The sequence below is a fragment of the Hippoglossus hippoglossus genome, chromosome 1 (genome assembly GCF_009819705.1).
Source record: "Hippoglossus hippoglossus isolate fHipHip1 chromosome 1, fHipHip1.pri, whole genome shotgun sequence".
Classification (NCBI taxonomy): Eukaryota; Metazoa; Chordata; class Actinopteri; order Pleuronectiformes; family Pleuronectidae; genus Hippoglossus; species Hippoglossus hippoglossus.
This window is the reverse complement of record NC_047151.1, coordinates 25,552,101-25,575,671: the sequence shown is the minus strand read 5'-3', so window position 1 is coordinate 25,575,671 and position 23,571 is coordinate 25,552,101. Positions and strand designations below refer to the sequence as shown.

Sequence of the window (23,571 nt, the reverse complement as noted above, 5' to 3'; positions counted from 1 at the left end):
TGTAAAAAACGTTCCTACCATCCCTGGTCTCCCCTGACTCACAGCTACAGGTTCTATGTTGACGCTATCTTTACCTGCGGAGGAAGGTTCCCTCATAAACAGAGGGACAATCACTGTGTTGACAAACAACAAGTCCAAAGTTTACACAGTCCACCACAAATCATCAAGTGGTGTTCAGGTGTTTCGCTGTCAAACACAACAGGAGACAGAAGCAGATTTTCTTTCATTTGTTGGTGTTTATTTTCACAGAGTTGTCGTCATAGTCAACACCGGTGACGTCTTTAAAAAGTGTTGCAGCGGCCCTGATGTGCAAATCACATCTGTTGTCAACCTATTAAAATTCAGTTCTCTAAAATGTAATGAAAAGTAGATTCATACACTTTACATTTGCGTAAATATGTTTTTCAATATAACGTGTGATATATTTCACTTGAAACACAAGGCACTTGGACACTTTAGAAATACTGATTAGGATAAATCAATGTGCAAACAAAGAATACAAGATAAAACAACACAGATACAGGCCACTTGTGGCCATTGTCAAACATGTCCCCTTCCAAAATACTCTTCAAACCATTGTTTGGCTTCTTCTTGTACCTTTTTGTGTTTAGAAAACTATCAAAAGCAAATGTGTACGCATTATTTCCTAATACACACCTTTGTCTAGGTTGTTCCTGGTTGAATGTGTTCTTCAGTTCATTCTGTCTGAAAGGCATGGCTGACCTTATCCAGATCATTGTCTTTGTACTGATAAGCAGAGCAAGGAGTTAGCTACAATAAACTGCAAGCGAAGGAGTTCAACTCAAACCTACATTCAGTTACGTCAATACAGTCTTTTTCTCGTTCTTTCTTCTTGCGACTTGAAAAATCACATGGTCATCTTTTTGTCACGTTATCGCAGTTGTAAATGTCCCACATGTCTTCTGTGTCAAGGTCTCTGAGTCAAGACAAACAGCGCCATGGCTGAGAGTCAAGATCCTGTAACCATGAGTAACCCAGAGAGATAACTGCGTCATAAATGCATGTCCATGGCGATAGGCCTCAGGAGATATAGCTTTCCTCCAAGGGGGTAATTCAAATGTTTGCTGGAGCTCTTGTGAGTTAAATCCATAAGGTTGTTATCTTAATTCATATTGCACATGTCGGATTAAATCCACAGTGAACGTCTTTAAAAGATCGAACTAGGAGTCAGACCGTAAAGGGTTTGATTCTGAATAACTTAAATAGCCTTTAATCTTTGTAAGTAGACGACTTAACCTACACGTAACTAAAATGTTTTTTAAAGTCAGGTGTCATTTTATGGAAATATTTTGAATTTCAACCCCTTAATTGCACAAACTCTTATCTTTGCCAGAAGGAAACGTATAAATGGCTGTAGCACAGGCCGATCATGATGAAATCTCCAACATGTATTAATTAACTGTACATCACGGACTGTATTTCCCATTGCGCCCCATAATCCTGCTGTTTTGTATCTGTGAATTCAGTGTGAAGCAGTGAGTGGGGGTTGTCAAAAAATAACAAGGGCAAAAATGATTGGTGCACCTGGTCCAGTAAATCTCATACAATTGATTGTCTGCTGTGAAAATACTTATTGATCACAAAGATGAACGAGAGGATATGGATGGATCAAGAAATATGAAAGGATCAGTTCCCCCAAATCAAAACATGTTTTCCTCACTTTTCTGGAAACAGACCAAGCAGACAGATGTTTTATCTCCTGAGTTTTTGAGACATCTTCCTCTAAAACATCTGCCACCACCTCCATGTAATGGATTGTAACGGATATCGTTCAATATATTGTTCTTAACACTGCAGCTACGCTAGCAGCTCTTGGCTGTAGGCACAGTGGCGCATTATGCTAAATGCTAACATCACAGTGACAATGCTAATATGATGATTGTTAAAGGTATAATGATTAATATAGCATGTTAGCATGGTCACTTTAAGCTAAATGCTAACATTAGTATGCCTACATGCTCACAGTGACAATGCTAATATGATGATTACAGGTGTATTGTTTGCTTTAACATATTAGCACGCTAACATTTGCTGAGTAGGACTAACGTTGTTGACCGGTTGACCTTATTATGGCACAGGATAAAGTTAGTAGGATTTATCCTCTGGCGACCATGAATGATTGTACATCTTCATCTTAGAAGGATACTTGAAAATCTCAGGAGGTAATAATGCTTCTGCAGGACTAAATCATACATGTTTTCAGTAATTTGGGTGAAGTTACCCTTTTCATTGTGAGACAACTGAAACATGCGTGGTGCAAAAACATTGTGCGACCAGACACTGAGTGTGTTTGGTTTTGTTCGCTCACTTTGAACTTTGACTTTTTTTTCTTATGTATTTCTGTAGAAAAAACACACGTCCTGACATATGCACATAAACACAGACAAAGAAAACCACAAATAAACACTCCCTGGTTCTTTTGGAATTGCTGAGTGCACCTCTTAGCTGACCACAGCTGGTTTGAGTAGGAGCGCCCTCGGGGGGACAACCACCCAGGACAGAGCGTCATTACGTCTCGTCACCACCCCTGCAGACAGGTTCAACACCTCCCCCAAGTCTCCTTCATCCTCTTGTTCTTCGCCTTCCATCTCCTTCCCCACGATCCGTCCCAGACCTCCCAGAACTCCCAGCCCTAACATCGAAGCCGCCGACAGTCCAAAGTGCAACAGAGGGGAGTCTGAGAGCCCGAGAGGCCCCATGCCGCTGCCTCCTCCAACAGAGAAGAGTGGTGCCCCGTGGTGGCCCAGGGCTCTGGCATGGCAGAAAGCGGAGAGAGGCAAAGAGGTTCCGAGACCCCCGAGAAGAGCTGCAGCAGCCCCGGGTATGATGATGTGGGCTGCGCCTACAGAGGGCAGTTCAGCGGCGCTCTGGTGCCCGAGCAGGCCCAGCCCCGACCCCAGCCTGGCTCCTTGCTCCTGGGCAACAAAATGCCCATGGGCCTTGATGTGCTTGCGTAGCGAGCTGGGATCTGTGTAGCGCTTCAAGCAGCCTGCCATCTTGCAGTAGTAAGGCTTGTCAACATAGTGGGTGCGGGTGTGTTTGAAGCGGTCGCTGGAGTTGGAGTAACGTTTGCTGCAGCCTTCATAAGGGCAGATGTAGGGTTTTTCTCCTAGGAAAAAGGGAGAGATTCAAACAATGGATTATTTGTTCACAGTATAAATACAAACAAATCCAGAGAAAGTATGAAGAGGTGACACTGAAGATGCTTAAAATATCTGTTTACATATACATTGTAGGGGCGTTGCAACAGGGTAGAAAAAGTATGTAAGAATGGCAAAGTAAGAATGGCTGATTACGTTGGTCCAGAGCAACGACAATTTCACGAGAAACCTCTTAAATTCTATGATCTATCGACAGAACACTGAAATGACACCAAGACCCTGAACCACGAGCTTTCTGCAAAAGTTTCATAATTTGTTGTTTGTGTGTACGATGTGTCTATCATTAGAAGATTGGAATGATGTGGTTCGGTATCACCATGTTTCTGTGGGGGTAGTTGGTTCGGTTTGGTTTGATTTCGGGCTTGATTTTGGTCTTTTCACCACATGACCCTCACACACGTTAAAACACACACTCGTAAATTAGGGTCTGGTATCTTGCCCAACGACACTCATACCTCCGCCAAGGTCCAGCAGTCCCCTTGAATTCAAACGAGCTGAACCAAATTTCACACAAACATGAACATCAGTCCCCTAAATAAACCAGCATTGTTCTCATCAAGGTCCAGGAATTATCTGAGAAATCAAGGAAAATGTTGAAAAACGTTACAGATGATCTCGATCTGCAGACGGGGGCGAGAAAAACCACCAATAACCGACAACACGTGAACACGTCCTTGACCTTCAACACTGAAAACAAGAATCCCTTGTGTTCTCAAAAGGTCACTGAACCGTTTCAAACTGTATTTGCCTCAGGTATCTGAGTGTACACAAGAATGAATGCATGCGTGTGGCTGACTCTCATCCTGTTCATGATACTTATACTGTATATATCAACGTTTTTATTTCATATCACCACCTGCAGATGTGGTTAGATATCTCGCTCCGAGAAAGAATCGATAAGGAGTCCTGTTCGTTTTTCTCCTTGTTGAAGATGACGCTGATAAACCGTGGAGCATAACAACGTCTCTAAAAGGAAACACTCAAGCCCCATTAAACATTATCAAGGGAAAGGATTCATGTTTGCTGGGATGTAAATGATTGATTTCTCTGTTCGGAGGAAACTGATTTTCATTCCATCTCTTCTCCTCTGCTGTGTCCTACATCAACCCTCCTCCCCAACGTTTGATTCCAAAGAATTGATGTGATGGTGGACGGCGAGTTTCCAACCGCGATCGGTCACACTCTAACTCCAGGGGAGCCCTTAGATCCTAAGCCCCTCCCTCACTTCCCTTATTCCCCGTCGTCTTCAGAGTGAAAAAAGTGAATGTGACTAAAATGACAATATATTAACTTTACATTCAGCAAAAGTAAACGTAAATAACCGCGTCACAAACATAGGCGGTAAATAAAGATGGACGCCAAAGTGGAGCCAAAGAGTCTCCATCGCACCTGGTGGCTGGCTGCAGTACGGGTCCTAAACCCTGCCTCCTCCGTGTTAGTTGATGGGACTTTGGCTACATTAAAAAAGCCCAATTTGACGATGAATGCATTTTTCTCAAAGATTGTTTAGTGTCAACGGGCTAATTTCTACCAGTAAATTAGATTTTAATCAGTTATTTGATGCTATAAAAATGGGTTGAAACGTCATGATTGGCAGCTGAGACTAACTCATATTGCGGGACCTTGCTACCGCGACTCCATCCCCTGATTGCTACTGCACACGTGTTTGAATTTGGGATCATTTGGTTTCATTCTGGATCGTGAGAGTCTTTATATACGGTCACAACTCGTGACAGCAGCAAAGAGAAAATACCTTAATTTTCAAGGTCAATTTTCAGCCACAGGTTTGGTGCTTTGGAGAAGCGTGATAGTGTGTGTGAGACAGAACCACAGTTCCCATGACCACTCTAATGAAGGAACATGTCTGTGGCACAGGGGTATAACATATCAGGCTTGGGATACACAGATATACTTGTTGGTATTGATTCCTTGTTGGCTGAAGTCTTTTGCTGGACACATCAGACTCACTGGTCCTTTGCCGTCCTCTTCACTTTGTGTCCCCGTGAACTCACCTGTGTGTGAGCGGGTGTGGATCTTCAGGTTCTCCAGGCGTGAGAAGCTCTTGTTACAGGTGGGACAATGATGCGGCTTCTCGTTGGTGTGTGTGCGGATGTGAATCAGCATTTTGTATCTAAGAAAAACGCACAACATAGACAAGAGAATGTTGATTTTGAAATGTTCAGTTTGGAGAATGTGGATTTTTGAATCGGACCCAGTTATGTTACCTTATAAGGCTGTCAATGGTGAACGTATTTCAAATTATCTTTACCTCTAATGGCCTCTGTTCGTACACTAGCTACACAATCATTTAATTTTTCACTGTAGCTTTTGAACTGGAGTGAGCAAGTTTGTGTAGCTGCTTTCCGACACAGACTGAACTAACATTTTCCAGAAGGGCCGAATGTGAGAACGCACACATCCGGTTTCTCCAGACATCTGAATTTGCATAGAGAGCGGAGAGGTGAGGTCCGATCAGGTAACAGGAAACACATTCAGGAAACATTTCAATATCAGGTTTGGCCTGAGGAACTTAGAGCTGTCCTCTTGTGATTGTATCTTGATGAGGAAGATGAGTGGTGGCTGCAGACTTCCAATGAAATAATATATTTGAATAAAAAACAGGGAAATAGTCTCTTTGCTTTTTATGCAAAGTTCGTAACAGGACATGAAACTTAGCAAATATATTTTCTTTCATTGTTCTCTGATGTAACCGCTGTTGAATCTGTGATTCACGCACACACTTTCTGTTTGCTCGACATCTTCTTTTAATATTTGCTTAAGCACAGTTCATGTTGACACTGCAATTACCACTAGTGTGAACATACCTGGCGTTGAAACCCCTTCCGTTCCGAGCACAGCCCTCCCACTGGCAGCAGTACCCAGAATCCTTCTCAGGCTTGACGTGGAAGTCGTTGATGTGATCCACCAGGTCCTGCAGCGAGTCGAACAGCAGGTGGCACTGCAGGATAGAGGAGCGAGAGAGAGCGATGACCCAAATATCTCAAATATCACTGAGCTGATTTAATTTATTTTCCCGAATCAAAAACATTTTACATCTGAATTTACCTGTAAATTAGGACCATGTGTTTCTTTATTCTATGGTATTCTTATGATTTACTTTTTAAGTTCATGTTTTCTTAATTCATGAACAGATGAAAGTTTTTGCTCGATTGTTGTTGACACTTAAATGTGTCATTTAATTTTTGAGCTCGATGTTCGACAGAGATTAATTATGTTTTTTCTGTGTGGAGTCATTGTAAAGGGAACTTTAATAAGCCTGTGGCAAAATGCATTGCTCGCACACCTGTACTCATGAAATCGAATACATCTAAAACCTGTGTAGAATATTGATTCATCTGTTTATTTGTGTTTCTGCTTTAATATTTATATTTACTTTCATCCAGCGGCAGGCGAGCTGACCGTCCAGTGACGGCTCTGGTGAAACTGGCTTCTCTCTGTTCTGGCCCATGAACATGGACGAGGCGAAGCTGTAGCTCCTCGACGGGCTTCCAATGGGCAGGTAGAACGGAAACCCCTGCGGTGATGCTCTGCCCTCCACACCTTGATGACGAGCTGCTTCCTGAAGGTGAAAAAAACATTCATACCAATCTCCAATCATCCAAAACTCGCTTCTCGCTTCTCGCCCTTAAATAAAATAAAAATTTGAAGACTAATATAATCCATTCAGCTAATTTAAAATAAGCTGTAATGTTCATTTGTATCTGATTTTACTTGATATTTACCCCCCCCCCCCCCGCAAATATGTAACTCAACAAAAACAACTAGAATGCACTTATGCACATTTACTGTTGGTGCATTATTATAATTCATTTTATTGAAAATAAATATGTAATTTAAATATAATACTCGGTGAAAATACTTCAGTTTGTGTAGCAGTACTTTTTGAACATTTTAGCACATTTTAACAGTATGGAGATCAAACTGAAAACCATAATTTGATCCTGACAACCATGATAATTTTGGTCACTTAATCCTGATACGAATACATTTTTACACCGTTTCCTCTCCTGTTACAACTGGGATCAATGCTCAAACTGTTTTAGTAAAAAAATTCACACTAGTCAGCGCTGTGAGTTATTATGAACAAAAAGCAGCAGTAATAGTTTCAAAGAACCCAATCAGTAGATGAAAAGGAAATAACCAACGTCTCTAACAGACAATTTTCTTAAAAAGTACTTTCGGAGCTGAACAATAAATCTGAGCCAGGAGGAAAGATCGTACTCTCAAACAAAGAAGCTTGTGTGTTTGATGTTTGAACATTTAAATATGGCAGGAATTAGATTTGGAGTCACTGGACTGACTGTGTGCAGACGCTGCACCGACAAATTAGATTCACTCCCAGGATCCCAATTCAATTCAACGCTGCTGAAGGAGAGCGGAGCACATTCAGTCACGACCCGCCTCTGGTTACATTATTCTGCTCCTGCCTACACACAAGATGGAGCTATAACACGCAGACACAAAAAATAGTTTTTTTCTTCATGTGCATTTTTTTTATGAAACAGCAGATTTTGGTTCTTATGATCATTTGAATTTAAGCGAAACACATACTGGCAAGAGGGGGGGGGGGGGGGGGGGGTGAAGATACAGAAGCACTGATGTGAATGAGATTAAATTACTGATTGTCTGAAGAGATCAAGGATACGACGCTGACATAAACCAACGATCATCGTCCTCACATGTCTACGCTGGAAATAAAAAGCCACAGCCTTCAGACAAGCAGTCAGAAGCCAGTGGGTTTAAATAACCTGAGAAGACTGATCAGACACATTCAATTAACTGATTTACACTAATTAACATTACACTGTACAAACAAGCAACAAATAAACTCTGATTTGACACATTTCAATTCTAAAGACAAATACCTGTGGGACTTATTTCTCCACCAAGCCGTGTTTGTCGGCAGGATCATGCAAAAACTGCTGAACATATTTTCACAGATGGTGAAGAACCAATTAAATTTTGCTGTGGATGCAGATTAAAGGGCAGATTTTTATACATTGATGTGCAACATGGGGCATGTTTACATTTGTTCCGGGAATAAGTCACAAATCTTGATTTTCAACTCTTAAGGATTTGTTTTTTGACAAATAAATAGTTTAGGTTTGTTTTTCTTTTATATTTCTACTGTAAGAATCAGATCATGGCCCCGACACAATCCTGCCACTCATACACAGAATCCAAATCTTGAAATTAGAAGTCTAAATCCACATAATGTAGTTATTGAGCAGAACAAACTTTTGCACAAAACACCCACGATTGGACAAAACCGTAAACATTGGACTCACCCGAGAGAACACGTGAGGCTGGGGGCTGTGGCTGCTGTGAGGGGACTCCAGGGGGGAGGACGGGGATGGGGAGTAGGGGGAGGAAGGAGACGGGGAGAGGGAGGAGGCGTGGCGGGAGGACGGGGACAGGCTGAGGTCCATGGCCGGAGGAGTGAAGCAGGACCCGGGTCGTTCATGAGAGGGAGACTGGGAATCTACGTGGAGGATTAGAGGAGATATGATGGGATCGTTAAAACCTTTCTGTGGATCCTGTAGTTTTATTTAAAGGTTGGTTAGCGATCATGAACTGTAGCTACTGCAAATGAATGTACTCAATGTACATTTGGACCATAAACTGTATGAAAACATGGACGTGGCTCCACTTCCTGCTGTTGAACAAAAATTAAGCCAAACGTCTTTGATACATTTATGACCTATACTGCAGCTAGCCGCCACCAGGGGGCAGTCTAGATGATTCGGCTTCACATTGAGGGGGCTGTCATGTCGTCCATCTTTCTATTCAGTCTATGATTTTGACATTTTAACCAACATTTTGCACATTTTGCTCTTCTAAATGCCACTTGGTCATTTGATCCAATGTTAAAATAAAGAATATTTATTAATATTTGTGAACAACCGGTGTAAAACAGCATTAATTAACTCCAAGAAAATATATATAGGTGAAACACTTAATGAGATACTTGAAGTAGGATGTTATCTGGTCACAGAGCCCATGTGGTGGTTGTCTTTGAGGACACTTTATGTCAGTGTCATGCTGCTCTTGTTATCACACTCTGGGGACAATGTATGTCTATTTGAGGACGACCATTCATTGGATTTACAATATTAAATTACTGGGAAAGTGAGAACAGATAATCCACTTATTATGCTATTGCATTATCACATGTGTGGCCTCAGTGCAACATGGCATCAGCCAAGACATGTCCGTATGTGAGGGGAGATGCAGCGATAAAGAAGTGAGCGAATATTTAAATAAACTTTGACTTTAGACTGTTTGCAATTCCCTCTGATTATAAAAGAGATACTCAGGACGTCTGTCGGAGGCTTTCTTCTGGCTTTTAAAATAATAAAATGCTGGAGTACAAGCCCCACAACCTGCAGGGACTTTTGTACCGGGAACTTTATTTACACCCTTGTAACTGCGGTGGAAACGCACATGTTTCAATAGTTCCAGGGGACGATTCCTGAAGTTGGAACATGGCTTATGAAATCCTCTGGTTAATTCTCACCTGGGGAGGAGGGCGGTGAAGGAAAGGTGGAACATAGCAGGCGTGGTCGTGTGGTGCTGAGCGGCGCACAGATGGACGAAGGACAAGCCCTCTTTCCTAATCTCACTGGGCCGTGCGTCCGTCCCGAGGGAAGCTTCAAGTCCAGCGGCTCGTCCAGTGACAGCATGGCTGCTGGTTCCTTCTGCTGCACCTGGGGAGACAGAAGCACGGAAATAAATGAACTGAATGTGGTTCCGCTGCCATTTGGGACTTTGTGTTCAACAGAATCAGAAAAAGCAATGAAAGAATGATTAAACCAGCATGTATTTATTTTTTCCATCCACTAGGCAGCAGCACAACAAGCTGCAGTCACACAGATCCACAGGTCTGAGTGGGATCCATCGCAAAAAAACCACATCAGATACCTGATATAGAAACAACCACAGGAACAGTGTCTCCCAGTGAGACTCCCAGTGTCTCCCAGTGAGACTCCCAGTGTCTCCCAGTGAGAATAAAATGGTTTTGCATCAATAGGGAAAATGTGTGATGACGGCAAAGCAAAGAGAAAACTCAGAAAAAGGTCTTCGACAGAACTATTGTTTTAGTTTGTTTGCTTTTCTAAGAAATCACTAATTTCTTCTGAAATACTTAAACAGAGGGACATGCATAATCAAAGTTATAAATAAACAAAAACTTTGATAATGCTTTAAATTATAATGACATTATAACAATTTGAGTAATAATAATAAAACTTCTGCCTAATTCTTCAATGATCCAAAACAACTACATACTGCAAATGTATTGCACTACCACAGCTGCTCATTGTCAGCTGCATTTCCCATAACTCTAAATATACTTAGTTATTCATACTTTTGTTGATTAGTTTATCTTTGTTTATAGTTTATATGGAACTTACTGTGTGCAATGTTAATAACGTCTTACATAATCTAACCTACGCTAATGTGGCTGCACCAAAACAACAACAACAAATATTTACCATTGTTCCTGTTGTTACATGTCATTTGTTGTATCACATATAATGAAAATGGTATTTGTATTTAAGTACTTAGAGTATATGAAAATACATCGTGTGCCGTAAGGCTTTTCTTGAATGTAAAGAATGAACGTCACAGGAAATTCCTGCAGTAGGAAAATCACATGTGTAAGTAATAGAAGTGATGATGGCTGAATTCCATTTAGTTTCAGTTTCAGGCTCCTGGCACTGATCACTCTGGCTCACTGTCACGTCTTACTGGAACCCTTGAGTGGAGCACAGCGATCCTCAGCGTTATTAGTAACACATGCACTTTTCCTACTGCCATAGAGCCAAAATGGCTGCTGTCACATTTATCAAAAAAAAAATCCCATCAAATAATCAATCAATGGAATGAGCAGATGGGAGGACAACATAGAAAGACAAGTTTGATTTCACAATTAAGCACAAAGTCTTAATTATAGACCAGGTTTACTTCTATTTGTATTCAGCAGTATTAGTCCAGTATTCAAAGACCCTTCAGTCAATAATACCAGAGTTGTTGCTGTGTTGAGAATTTGCGTTGTTGCTCTGCTCCTGAGGGAAACAGCTCTGAGAAGCATTACGCCGTGGCTTCTTCGTTATTGTGATCCTCTACATTTCTGTGGTCCGCCTTCACTTAGAGCCTCACCAAGATTCTGCAGTAGTTTTCCACCCATTGCGATATGATACCCTGGACGGAGCACGAGACGAGGAACGCTCCTCTGACTGGTCCGTGACTCAACTCGTAAGTTCTTGTTAGGCCGAGTGACTCAAGATCCAGACATTTGTTTCAAAGGCAGAAAAAAAAACAAGCTCGCAGTAGGAAACCAAAGGCGGAAAACTCTGCAGTGAAATGGACCAAACCTGCAGGGAAATGCTTCACAGCTGCTGGGAAAGACGACCCAGCTCACACGCGTGTTTTTTTCAGCCAACCTCTGCTTCTCTGTCTCATTATTACACGTTTTATTTACACCAGAGAGATGCCCACGACATCCTCGGCCCTCTGTTTGTTTTACAAACACCTCAGCCTGTCTAATATTGACTCAGTTTACCATCACTCGCTTTCTGTTTTCTAAACGTGGATTCTTGAAATAGCAGGAGCCGCTAAGATTTACACCAGCAACAAATCTGCCAATAAGTAATTAGAAATGTGTCAACTGAAGTGTCAACGATCCTCGAGGGGATTTAGAAACAGAGCATTTAACAGCATTAAAGAGTTTGTCTGGGAGAAAAGCTCTGACATGTTTATTTCTCATCAGTGCTTTGTTTTGATTTGTCTTTGTCACCGTTCTTCAACACGTTAATTAAAGCTTTCACGCAAGCCGACAGCAAACAGCCTGTCATGTGCTGAGGATTTACTCATACTTGATTCTGTCCAGCCTGTCAGAAGCCCACAGCACCGTGTCAGCACTGGAGCATCGTCTTGTCTGCACCAATCATCATTGTTTGTTTGTATTTCTTTAATGACCCACATCTTTATTAAACCGTGTCATTTTCAGGGTGTCGGTTGTTGTTGGTTTTTTCCCATATAGGCGAGGGGATTTTGAACATGTAGATATGTAGGAGAGAGGCAGGAGAAAGCCGTGTGAAATACATCGCCAATGGCAGATTTAAGCCGCTGTCAGACATGCACTGAACTCTGGATATTGGACATGCACTGAACACTGAACTGAGAAATGAAATCCACCCAGAGGGGCTGTATGCGGGAACACAAATATCGGAGTCAGTCGCTGAGCACGTTCCCCACCGTTTCTCCAACTTTCAAGAAAATCGGTTCAGTGGTTTTTCGCGACACACAGACAAACGGCAATGAAAACATAACCTCCATGGCAGAGGTAATTAATATGCTGTATGCCTCATTGTGCGGAAGAGAATTAGGTCGTAGAACTTATTGGTGAAGCGAAGGTGAAATACCTCCAAACTGACCATTTGTCCATTTGTTTTGTAGCTGTCTCTATGCTATGGTCGCTCTCCTTTACAGTTAAATATATGGTTGCAATGAAGTTGTACAAGCAGAAGGAGACATAGAACTAGAATGGACCCTCAGTGGAGCCAAAGGCCAAATAGTCCCTTTACGAAATCACGTTTAAATTCTCTAGATCCAGATTTTCATTTGGATCAGCACCAAATTACACACACTCATAAATATACATCCCTTACAAGCCTAATTCTTTTTTATCAAGATCCATGAATGATTCTCTGAGAGATCAGCGAAAATTTTGAAAAACGACCATGAGTATTTTTTGGTGTAATCCTGCAAACAAACCCAAATTTATCTAAAGAGATTGTACCTATTGTCAAAGATTAATCTATAAGAATGTGTCCAGTATCCAATGTCAATATCAGATCGGTGCATCCCTATAAAACTTGGGATAGCTAGCAGCTTCGAGTGTTTATGCTAAGCTAAGCTAAGCTAAGCTAAGCTAATCGCATCCCGCATCCAGCCACAAACTTAATGCAGAGACATGAGAGAAAGCAAACAAGCCAATTTCCCAAAATGTCAAACTTTTCATTAAACCAAGTCTGGAAACAAATTTATCTCGGAGACTTTACACAAACAACAGACGATAAACTGTACGTGTCAGAAGGTGCAGACGTGTTTCCAGGTATCTGCTTTTCTTTACAGTGGTTATATAGTCATCCAGTGTTTGTCTTCAGCCGACCTCTTAAATGGCGCCAGACGTGGATTGCAAGTAGATTTGCGACACAACTGCAAAACCTCCATTGGGTCTCTCGCCGTATGGCTCTTTAATGATAGCTGACAGCAAGAGCATTCTTAATTTACTGGATTCAAACCGGCAACTTTCCAGCTACATGTACACCTCCTTGACTTCTAAACTCGCTGTCGCCACAAATTCTTCCACAATCACCGACAGGATCCCCCGACATAATATGAGGCAGAGGCTAAACCACAATGAAGTCAGTGTTTAGGTCCGTGTGCCGTCCTGCCAGCTACCTCACCACACTGGTTTCACATTCCACAGCAACCTCGCTGACTTCTCTCACACACGCTCTGCTATTTGGAGGTATTGTGAAGGCATGCACATACAGGACCATATGTATCCAGGCATCCACACGCACACTCAAGTCACAGCAGACGTGCACAGGACCCCCCCCCCCCCCCCCCCTACCTCCAGCAGCTCCTCCCCCTCTTTTCCCTCCATGACCTGCGTTTGGGCAGCGTGCCCGGACCCTCTTATGGATCCCCTCCTGCCTAGAAAAACACCCTGACTGCTCGCACGCTTGCACACAAACATACGTACTCACATATAGTCACTCATGCACACACTTGTTTTTCTGCCTGTATGTCATAATGCACTCCCTATATCCCCCCCACACAGTCTCAATTAAACGCCAACCCCACCCCAGCCCTTCAATTTACCCATAACTTTGGCTGCATCCACACTACGACATCTGCGTTTGAAAACCCAGCAACTCTGCTACGGACACACCTGGCGTCCACACTACTCCAAAGTTTTACAGCCGCTAAAACAGAGAAATGTCGAAACGCTGCTGGACCCGTTTTAGTTTGAAAAATGTGGGACTGCGTTTTAGTCTCGAGGGGCAGAAATGGAAAGAACGACGTAGACTCACAACCGCTCGCTTATTGGGTCTTTTCAGTCACGAAGCAGCCTTCGCTGATTCCTCAGAAGAAAAGAACCAGCATTGTGCAAGTGTAGCATGCTCTTAGCTTTTCCAGTATAACTTAAAGGTTCAGTGTGTAGAATTTAGTGACATCTAGTGGTGAAGTGTCACGTTGCAGCTGAATACCCCTCATCCTCCCCTTCCAAACATTAAAGAGAACCTGTGGAAACCTTCAGTTGTCATAAAAACTCAAAAGGTGTTTAGTTTGTCCAGTCTGGGCTCCTGTAAAAAACATGGCGGCCTCCGTAGAGAGGACCCGCTCCTGATGTAAATATAAAGTATTTCAATATAAAGGTCCCATTCTAGGGTAAAAAAAACAACAATTCGTACAATTAAGATGAAACACACTAGTGAAAACATCACTAGGATTATTTTATATTCAGTCCAACTGGACCTTTAAAGTGTATTCAACAGTTCCCACTAAATTGTGCAAAACCCACAGTTGCTGATGTCTCCATCTACTCAGAAAAGTAGATGTGTGAGAATCACTGTGTGCACTAGAGTTGTGCAGTACACACATGCAACGTACAAATACACACACACACATGAAATCACACTTAGAAAAATTATGGTTTCTCATAGAAATGCACAAGAAACTAAAAGAAATGTTCAAAGAGCTACACTGTAAAATCGTACAGTGGCTGCCGCTCGGGTGTAATATACACACACACACACACACACACACACACACACACACACACACACACACACAAGAGTCTCTCCCCCCTCTCACAGGAAACCTTTGCTTCCACAGCGCCCTGATCTGGCCTCTCTCTCTCTCCCTGTTTTTTTTACTCCTGTCTTTCTTTACTTCCCTCCCTCTCACTCCTTCCTGTGGTTTTCCTCTCCCAGTCCTCCAGCAGAGCATACCTCTCCCGTTCTCCTCCCCTCTCCTCTGCCCTCCGCACCTCCCACTCCTTTTTTTCTTCCCTCTCGTTTTTTATTCTCCAGTGATTCTTTCTTTTAAAAACTCCCTTTTCCATTTTTTTCTGATTCACGTCCTTCCGTCCTGTCAGAGGAGATTTGCTCAAATGAGACATTCTTGACTCCGGGGGTCTGGTGCGTCTCCGTGGATTGTTTGCATTATGACACATATTTTCATCTTCTTCATCCTCTTCTAGCATACGTGTGATGAATTAAAGAGAAGGTTAGGGCGTAAAGTTGAGGAGGCAGAATCTCCAGTTTTAAGAAGTTGGTATTTTAGAGGGTTTGTGTTTGATGTGCGAGCAGAGAAACTTCTGGAGAGGAGGGAGGAGTGACTGAGGACAGTCCATCACTTCAGGAATGATGTCAGTCCTTGTTTTTTTAGGGTTTACACCGTTTGATCTTACCATCGGCCTTATAAGGTATTATGCAATGCTGCCGCAACGATGGCAGGACACTTTGTTTTTGTGGCTCTGAGGCATGCGGGGACAGGAGGAGGGGAGCCTGACTGTATAGAGGGTTTATGTGCATTCATGGGAAAATGCCTGGATTTGGCTGAAAGTGGACACCTGCTCCGACAGCAGTGGAACCAAAACAAAGGGAGAGGAGAAGAGAAGAAGGGATTCTGAGGACACTGAGGATCGTGGAGAAAACAACAGGGGGTTGTAGCTACCACACAGACGTACAAACGATGTGGTGAGATGGAGACAAACATAGTTCTGGTGGGCAAAACGTGGGAGACAAACAAGAGTTCTTCTTTTCTTTCTCGGCATCCGAATACGACCAGAACTTTCAATTCCAAAACTCTATCATGTTTCAAACCCGAGTCCCAAAAAAAACAAAACCACTGCTGCACGTAGGTGGTTCCTGCCGCCGTGCACAGCAGCAGGAGAAAAAAGGAAATTTATTGTCAGTGTTCACAACTTGTGAATGTGTTGAACCACTGTTTTATATGATGTCAGCTGTGATTCACAACACCTTCTTTATGGCGGCATTGGGAGGGGGGGATTTTCCTCTGGATGAGAAAAATGGCATCATATGGGGAGACAGAGAGTGAGGAGGCGGCAAAAAGCGGCAAAAAACGGCAACAACAGGGAGGAAAACTGTGGGAGACAGACATGGCCTCCCACCCTCTCCTCCTCTCTCCTCTCCTATTCTCCCTCTCCCTCTCTTTCTCTTGCGTCTCCACAGCGCTAAGTGATGCAACTCTGCAGAGCGAGACTGCAATCGCCACCAGTAGAGCCTGCAGTGTCTCTCACACTGACACTGGCGTCTTAACCACTTAGGAGGGGAGTGGTGGCAGCTGTCAAGGGAGGAGGAGTGGGCGAGTAATCTCTCCGAAACAGGATTATTTCATTCTTCACTTGAAGAAATGTTCTTTCCAGACTCTCAGTACATCGCCAAATTAATTCTAAAAACCCAGAGATTTAGAGCAACGAAGTGCGTTGACCGTTTTTACATAAAGACACAACTGGATGTTTAGTACTTGTCGGGTTTTATCAAAACTAGAGTCAGACTGATTTTTTGGGGGCTGATTCCAATATCAAAACCTTTTCAATAACGATATTTCGGCAATGATCCATAAGATTATTCTCATTATCTGAATATGCTGCTAATGTTTAACACAAACTAGTTCAAGGAATGTAGGGTTTCCATGTAAGACATGTTTAAATAATGCCATTTACTGGAATTAAACTGAACCTACAAATATAATAAACTATCAAAATCAACAATGGATACGTAGGGATGCAGAATGAAGATATGTAGTCACATAAATAAGGTTGTTAACAATTAACATTTCCCTAATTAGACACAGACACCCCATAATCTGTAGCCTTACTTTGGACAGAACAACGTTTAATGTCAAAAATACAACCATATATCTTTTGAGTTGTGTTCATGAAATCGTTTTTATTTGATGGGGACATTTTCTTAGCTTCTATTAAAGGGACATTGTTTAAAAATCGTTTTAAAACGTTCTTCGGTGATTCGGTTTATTTTTCCTTTTCCTGCGGAGAGAAGCTCCAATAGACCAGAAATCGATGCTGCGTTACCTTGTTGCATTTCTCAGGGAGAGTCTTTTATATTTGTACTTCAGTTGTATTTCTTCTCAACAGCTAAAGTGGAACAAGGTCAGACGCGATCTCTGGGTCGCTGAGTGCCATGTTGGAAGATTTAGTTTTAACACACAAGGCAGTTTGCACAGAAATTGAAAAATACTGGCAACTGCTGTCGACAGGGAAGACGATCGGAGGTTGATAGAGTTCATTGTTAGACAAACAGAGGGCAGAGGAGAAATACTTGGCTTTAGTGGTTGGAAGATGTAGAAATGGAAAGGAGATCAGCCGCGACTGGAATAAAGGATAAACCCACCTCATCCCAGTTTATCCCTTTGTAGCTGGAAGATGAACTTAGCCATGTATAGTCATAGTACACAAACTTCAACATGATACCAGTTTACATGGACCATCTTACCAAGTGGTGGCTGCTTTGTCCATTAGGTTTAATGTTTTTTAATCGTGTTCTCATAAAGGAAAGCTAAACTTAGCCGTCTTTATTTTTCAAATGGAAGAAAATCACATTTAATAACGTATTTTAAAGCTGTGTCAGTATTTTTGAGTTATCTCTCAGCCTTCTCTCAGCTCTGTGGAGCATTTTAGCATCTTTCAGCTCGTTGTTTTGATTTAACTTCACTGTTGTGGTTCAGTCTCTCTGCTCCGACTGTGGTTTCCAGCTGCCGCCACCAAACAGCAGCAATGTCACGTTATCCGGATAATAGCTGGACAGATGTGTAAAGATGGGCAATGCCTCTCCACTTATTCCCATTGTTGTTTTTTTTGTTTGATACCATCCACTAACACGGAGGAGGCCGAGTTTAGAACCTATTCTGCAGCCAGCCACCAGGGGGGCATCTTCACTTTTGGGGAGCAGTCATGTCGTCCATCTCAAGATAAAGAAACACGCTCACGTTGACTTATTCACTGGATGTGAATTGTTTGTCACGTACAGTTTCACGAGCGGTAACATCTGTAAGTTGTGTTCTTACGTTTTTGTGATGCTGCCTCCGAGTGGACAAATGACCGCAGCATCACTGAGGGAGTTGGAAACACTTACGGACAAGAGGATGGTAAAACACGGAGCAGTTATACGTCCAGGGCGGCGTATTCATTCATCTTGTACCTGAAATCCTTGTTTTGAAAGAGTTTAACTGAGCTGGATTTTAGTTTCTGCTCCTGAATTCACTATCGCGTGTATTTTACTGCCTCGCCACAACTTTCTTTCTCCTAATTCTTTTCTTGCAGTACAACTCCCAGTCTTTCTTTTCTCTCCCTCTCGTTCTTCATTTATTGCCCTCCCTATCCCTGCTCCTCACTCAAAACCCCCTCCCATAATCCCTTGCACCACCACCGCCATCATCCCACCGTTTGGCAGCGGGACAAGGTCAACACAGAAACCTCTTCACTTCTAACTCTCTGCTCTCCCTCCCTGTAATTCCTCACCATCAGCAGAGCAACAGATCCCTCCCTCCTCTGCCAATCCTTTCATCCACCGCCGCCCTCCGAGGACCGAGGGAGAGAGAAAGACTAAAGATCGAGAGGAGGATGAAGGAGACGGCCGGGGATGTTGGAAAAAAAAAGGGACGAGTGCAGATATACTGGGTTGTGTTAAAAGGACAAAGAGGAAGAAGGAGGGAAGGAATATTGGGAAGTGGAGGACGTAGAAAGGAAGGAGGGGAGTCGGGGGAAGAGAGACAGTAAGACTGTCACGTTGACATGCAGCCGACATCAGTCTGCATCACAGAAATCAGAACTCTTCTTCTCTTTTTATTGCTCATTTTCCCCTCTCGCTCTTTCTCTTTTTGCCTTTTTCCTCCTTTCTGTTTTTACTTTTTCCTTTCCCTCTTCCTCTGCATCCCTCTTTCATTCCCTCAGCCCTGTCATCCAGACCTAAAACATACAAACACATGCGCCTCACATTCCTACGTGCAGAGCAGATTCACCCAATTTGTTTCCACTGTGTGTGTGTGTGTGTGCGCGCGCGTCTGTGCCAAGTCAGTAAATAATAACCAATCCCAGCTGTACTGTAGGCCGTTCCTCTCATTCTCAGTGGGGAAACAAAGAGGCAGAGAAAGGAAAAAGGCTCCATCAAATTACAGAGTAATGAGCTGGAAAAAAGTCAGCGGAGAGTTAAGCAGGAAGAATCAATAACATTTTAATGCTAACTGGCATTATATGAGTCCTGTGGAGCTGCTAGTCAATGGTCTCTGTGTATGGGAGTTAGTGTACATGCCATTTGAAAGAGAAAAATCACTTTGTACTGGTTTCTTGCAGCGCTCTCAGGGTCATACCACCTTAAAGCTCCTCCATCCTGCCGCCGGAGGCAAAGCTGCCGCGCGGCTAAATAACCTCGGCAGTTTCCTTCAAAAGTCTTTAAAACAATTAATAATTGAGTTGGCTTCGTCACAGTGGGTTAAAATAACCTCAGAATTTCATCCTGATTTTTGTGGATTTGTGGGTTTGAAATCTGAACAAAACCAGCGTGGATCTTTTTTTCACTTTCAGGTTAAGAAGAGAATTGATGAAAGCGAAGGAACGGAAGCAAGAGACAGATGGACAGAAGGGGAATAAGCATAAATACTAATTGAACGGCTGGGAATTCAAAGTTGACTTAAATGCATCTGTCAGTGTCTTTTTAAATAAATCTAAACACTGATATTTGATCGTTAGGCCTGCAGCCTCTTTCAAAAGCTTATTTTGTAAACTTTACAGAGTCAATGTGTGTTTTTGAGTTCAACTTGAGTAAACATTAACACACACATTGCATTGGCACTGCTTATGGGAAACTGCATGAAAATATGTCTCTTCAATCTATCGCCATTACCTCTTTGAGAGGTTTGTCACGGAAGCGCAATGAATCATGGGAAATGCTGGGCCGGGAAGGATCCACCTTTGAATTGGGACAGTCTAGTCACGCCGCTGTCTGTCTACGAATGCAGCCGACGAAGGATGCGGCCCCTAAATTGAGACTCAGCTCGTATCAAGCATGTCCAATATGTCCGTGTTCGATACTGGACTGCTAGCATGTTTGCAATTTAGCTGCTCACACCAACTAGCAGACCACGATTTCCTCAAATTCTAACTGTGTAGTGAAGAGGAACAGGTTTGGGTGTCGAAAAATGAAGTAATGGAACTGAGGTTTGCACACCATCACCGACTTGCAATTAAATGTAACTTTCTCATTAACAATGTCCATAATTTGGTATTTTAGTCGCCTCACCTTGACAAGAACCATTTTGCCAATTAGAAAAAACATGTCCAAGGTATAAGACAAGTTTATTTGTGTCGCACAAACCATGTAGCAGAAGCTGTAGAAAGCAAAACATTTAAACCACTGGTCATAAAACATGGCCAAAGAATTTGGGTTTTGTAGAAGTATCTAATATTGACTTTCTTGCTTGGCGATGGTTTTGCAACAGGCTGTCTGACCACCAACCTTCCAGCACCCACAACAGTTTTCAGTTATTTATGTCACCATTTTCCGCAGAATCAGATCAAAGCTCGACCAGTAATGTTCCCAGTCTCCTATTATACAAATTATTTCAGTCATTTATTCTGTGTAAGATGTAATTTCTGTCCATTATATGTCCGTGGGGAGAATAGTGCTGGCAAATATTGAATAAAACCATTGGTAGAAAACAAATCAATAAAAAATGTTGATAATTAACCATTAAGGGCATTTATCCAGACATACACTTATTCCTGTCCCTCAACGTTTCTGCTTTCCTCTTTACGTCATTGCAAATTGAGTCTCTCTCGGCTTTGGACATTTGGCCTAAAAAAACAAGTAATTTAGCATCTGGGAAACTGTGAGGGGGTGTTTTTCACTATGTTCTAATACTTTATGGACAAGATGATTTAACTGAGTATTTGCCAGGTTACATTGGATGAAAGTGTGTGTTGGCTGCGGCCCTGGCGGAGCAGACACCAAATCAATGGTTCGACATCTTCAAAGCAGCAGAGAGCTGAAAAAGGAGAGAAGTAATCTGACAGTCTGTCCATTGTAGTTTCACATCTATGGACCAGAGCACAGAGGAAGTCCATTTCTGATCCTACGCCCATCTGCCCTGCCACCTGATCCCTCTTTACAATCATTCCTCTCCAACTTTGCCAAGACATATTCTTTCCCTTTATCCAGTGTTTCTCTCTTTCTCCTGGTTCACTCCCTCTCTGTCAGGCCTTTTTCTCATTCGCCTCCTTTCCCAAACACAAGACCTAAGAGAAATGGAAGAAGGAGAAAGAGAGAGAGAGAGGGAGCGAGGGGAGAATAAGACGGGAGAGAGAGAGAGAGAGGGTGAAGGGGGGAGTGATTTGCCGGGGTGGGGTTTGTGGAATTTGCTCTATGTTTGGTTTGGAAGTGAAGGCCCCGGCGCTGGGCTCTCAGGAGGATAACGGAAAAGAGAGGGAGAAGAAAGGGAGGTTTATGGATGTGTGTGCACCCTCACAGGTGGTCGGCACATACTGTCAGTGGGGGGGGGGGTCTGTGTCTTTGCTGGACGGTGTCGGCATGTTGACAATGTTAATGATATCTGCGCTCGCAGCATGTGTGTACATCTTGTCCGTTTATTTGCAGATGTTGGCACAGATGCTCGCGAGCTTTTAGCATGTAAGACTCGGAGAGAGGAACGAGGCAGAGAGAGAGAGAGAGAGAGAGAGAGAGAGAGAGGAGAGTGAATAAGACATTCCTAAGAAAGAGGAGGAGGAGGAGGAGGAAGAGGAGGGGGAGATGTAGGGAGCCAGTGGTTAGTTAGTGGTTAGAAACTAAGAGGAGAAAAATGAATGTCTGGTCCAGGGCTGGGCCCAAAGACGATACCGCAACCCGCCAACGAGCCAGGGGAGAGGAGCAGAGGAGAGGAGCAGAGGAGAAAAGTCAAAATAAGTTATGTTGAGGAGGAGAACCAGGGGAGGCCTCTTCCTCCTATGAAGCCTGCTCACTCCTGCCTGTGCCGGGGGGGGGAAAAAGGGGGAGTAGAGCTTTTATAGCGGAGCTGAACCCACTGAACCCTGAACCCACCATATACAAACAGCAGGGCAAGTAGGGAGCCAGCCGAGGGTCGAGGCCACCCGAGTATGGGATGGCCGGAGGTACGAAGGGGAGGAGGAGGAGGAGGAGAGTGATGGAGGAAAAAGGAGGAGGCTCATCACAGGTCTTCTCCTCTTTTCGGCTGCACACCATCAGTTTGGGTGGAGTTTCTACGTGCTTCCTTCCTGTGCTCACTTTCTTTCTTTGGCTACACCTCACCTCTTTTTCTTTTTTTAATTCTCTCACCTCTTTTCCTTTCTACTCTTCCTGGGTTTACTTCTGTCATTCCTTCTTGCTGTCATTGTTTTCTTCACTTTATATATTTATTTTATTCTTTCTTATATATTATATCCTTTATATATTATGTCTTTATTATTTTTTAACTCTTCCCTCTTTCTTTCTTTTGCTTTACTTACCTTTTCTTCCACATTCATCTTCCTCCGAGTACATTACTTTCTCTCTCCCCATCTTTTCTTTCTTTCTTTGACATTTTCCTTATTATTTACTTTCCTCACTTTTTTCTTTTCTTTTTTCACTTCACATTTTTTCTTCCTCCATTCTTTTTGAAGTAGTTTTTTTATGTCTTTTGTCAAATTGTTGCTGTTCATCATCGCCTCTTTTTCTATTTCCTTTAACTTTCTTTTTTACTTTCTTTTGCCTCCTTTGTTTCTTTCCCTATACCTGTTCTCGCTTCCTTCACTTATTACCCTTACCCTTGACACTCTCTTCTTACCTTCACCCTATTCGCACTCTCCTTCCATCCTTATTTCCCCTCCTTTCCTATAGCTTCCTACTTTCCCTCCTCCCTTTCCACATAAACATACCACTCACACACACACACACACACACACACACACACACACACACACACACACACACACACACACACTCACACACTCACACGCAGTATATGCCATATGTATGAGCAGCACTCCCACTCTGCATCAGACAGTGTGGGTGGAAAGGGGCTCTAAAGCAGACACACCCAACAACAACAGGAAAGGAGTTTGCTTGGCTCTAGGCCTTTTTAGAGAAAAAACATCCATGAGCGTCTGTCCGACCTTTAGAGAACAGCATGATGCAACGAGTCTGCAACGTGCACATCGCTGCCGTCACACGAAAACCCCACATTCCCAGAAACTCTTTGCCCCGGCCACCGCGACGCATCATCGAAAAATCAGAAAGGAGAGGGTTGGTGGTGGTTTTCT

The 23,571-nt window shown here is 42.9% G+C and overlaps 1 protein-coding gene across 1 annotated transcript in view; it reads right to left on the bottom strand.

The window, feature by feature from the left end:
• Window positions 1-213: 213 nt before the first annotated feature.
• LOC117760927 (zinc finger protein GLIS2-like) overlaps window positions 214-23,571 on the bottom strand; it is a 24,918-nt gene continuing 1,560 nt past the window's right edge. The window contains exons 2-7 of the mRNA XM_034584353.1: window positions 9,721-9,910; window positions 8,492-8,685; window positions 6,577-6,762; window positions 6,008-6,141; window positions 5,195-5,313; window positions 214-3,130 (exon numbers count right to left, since the gene is read on the bottom strand). Of these exons, the coding sequence (XP_034440244.1) occupies window positions 2,463-3,130; window positions 5,195-5,313; window positions 6,008-6,141; window positions 6,577-6,762; window positions 8,492-8,685; window positions 9,721-9,886 (1,467 nt within the window). The 5' untranslated portion in view covers window positions 9,887-9,910 and the 3' untranslated portion in view covers window positions 214-2,462. The remainder of the gene's footprint in view (window positions 3,131-5,194; window positions 5,314-6,007; window positions 6,142-6,576; window positions 6,763-8,491; window positions 8,686-9,720; window positions 9,911-23,571) is intronic.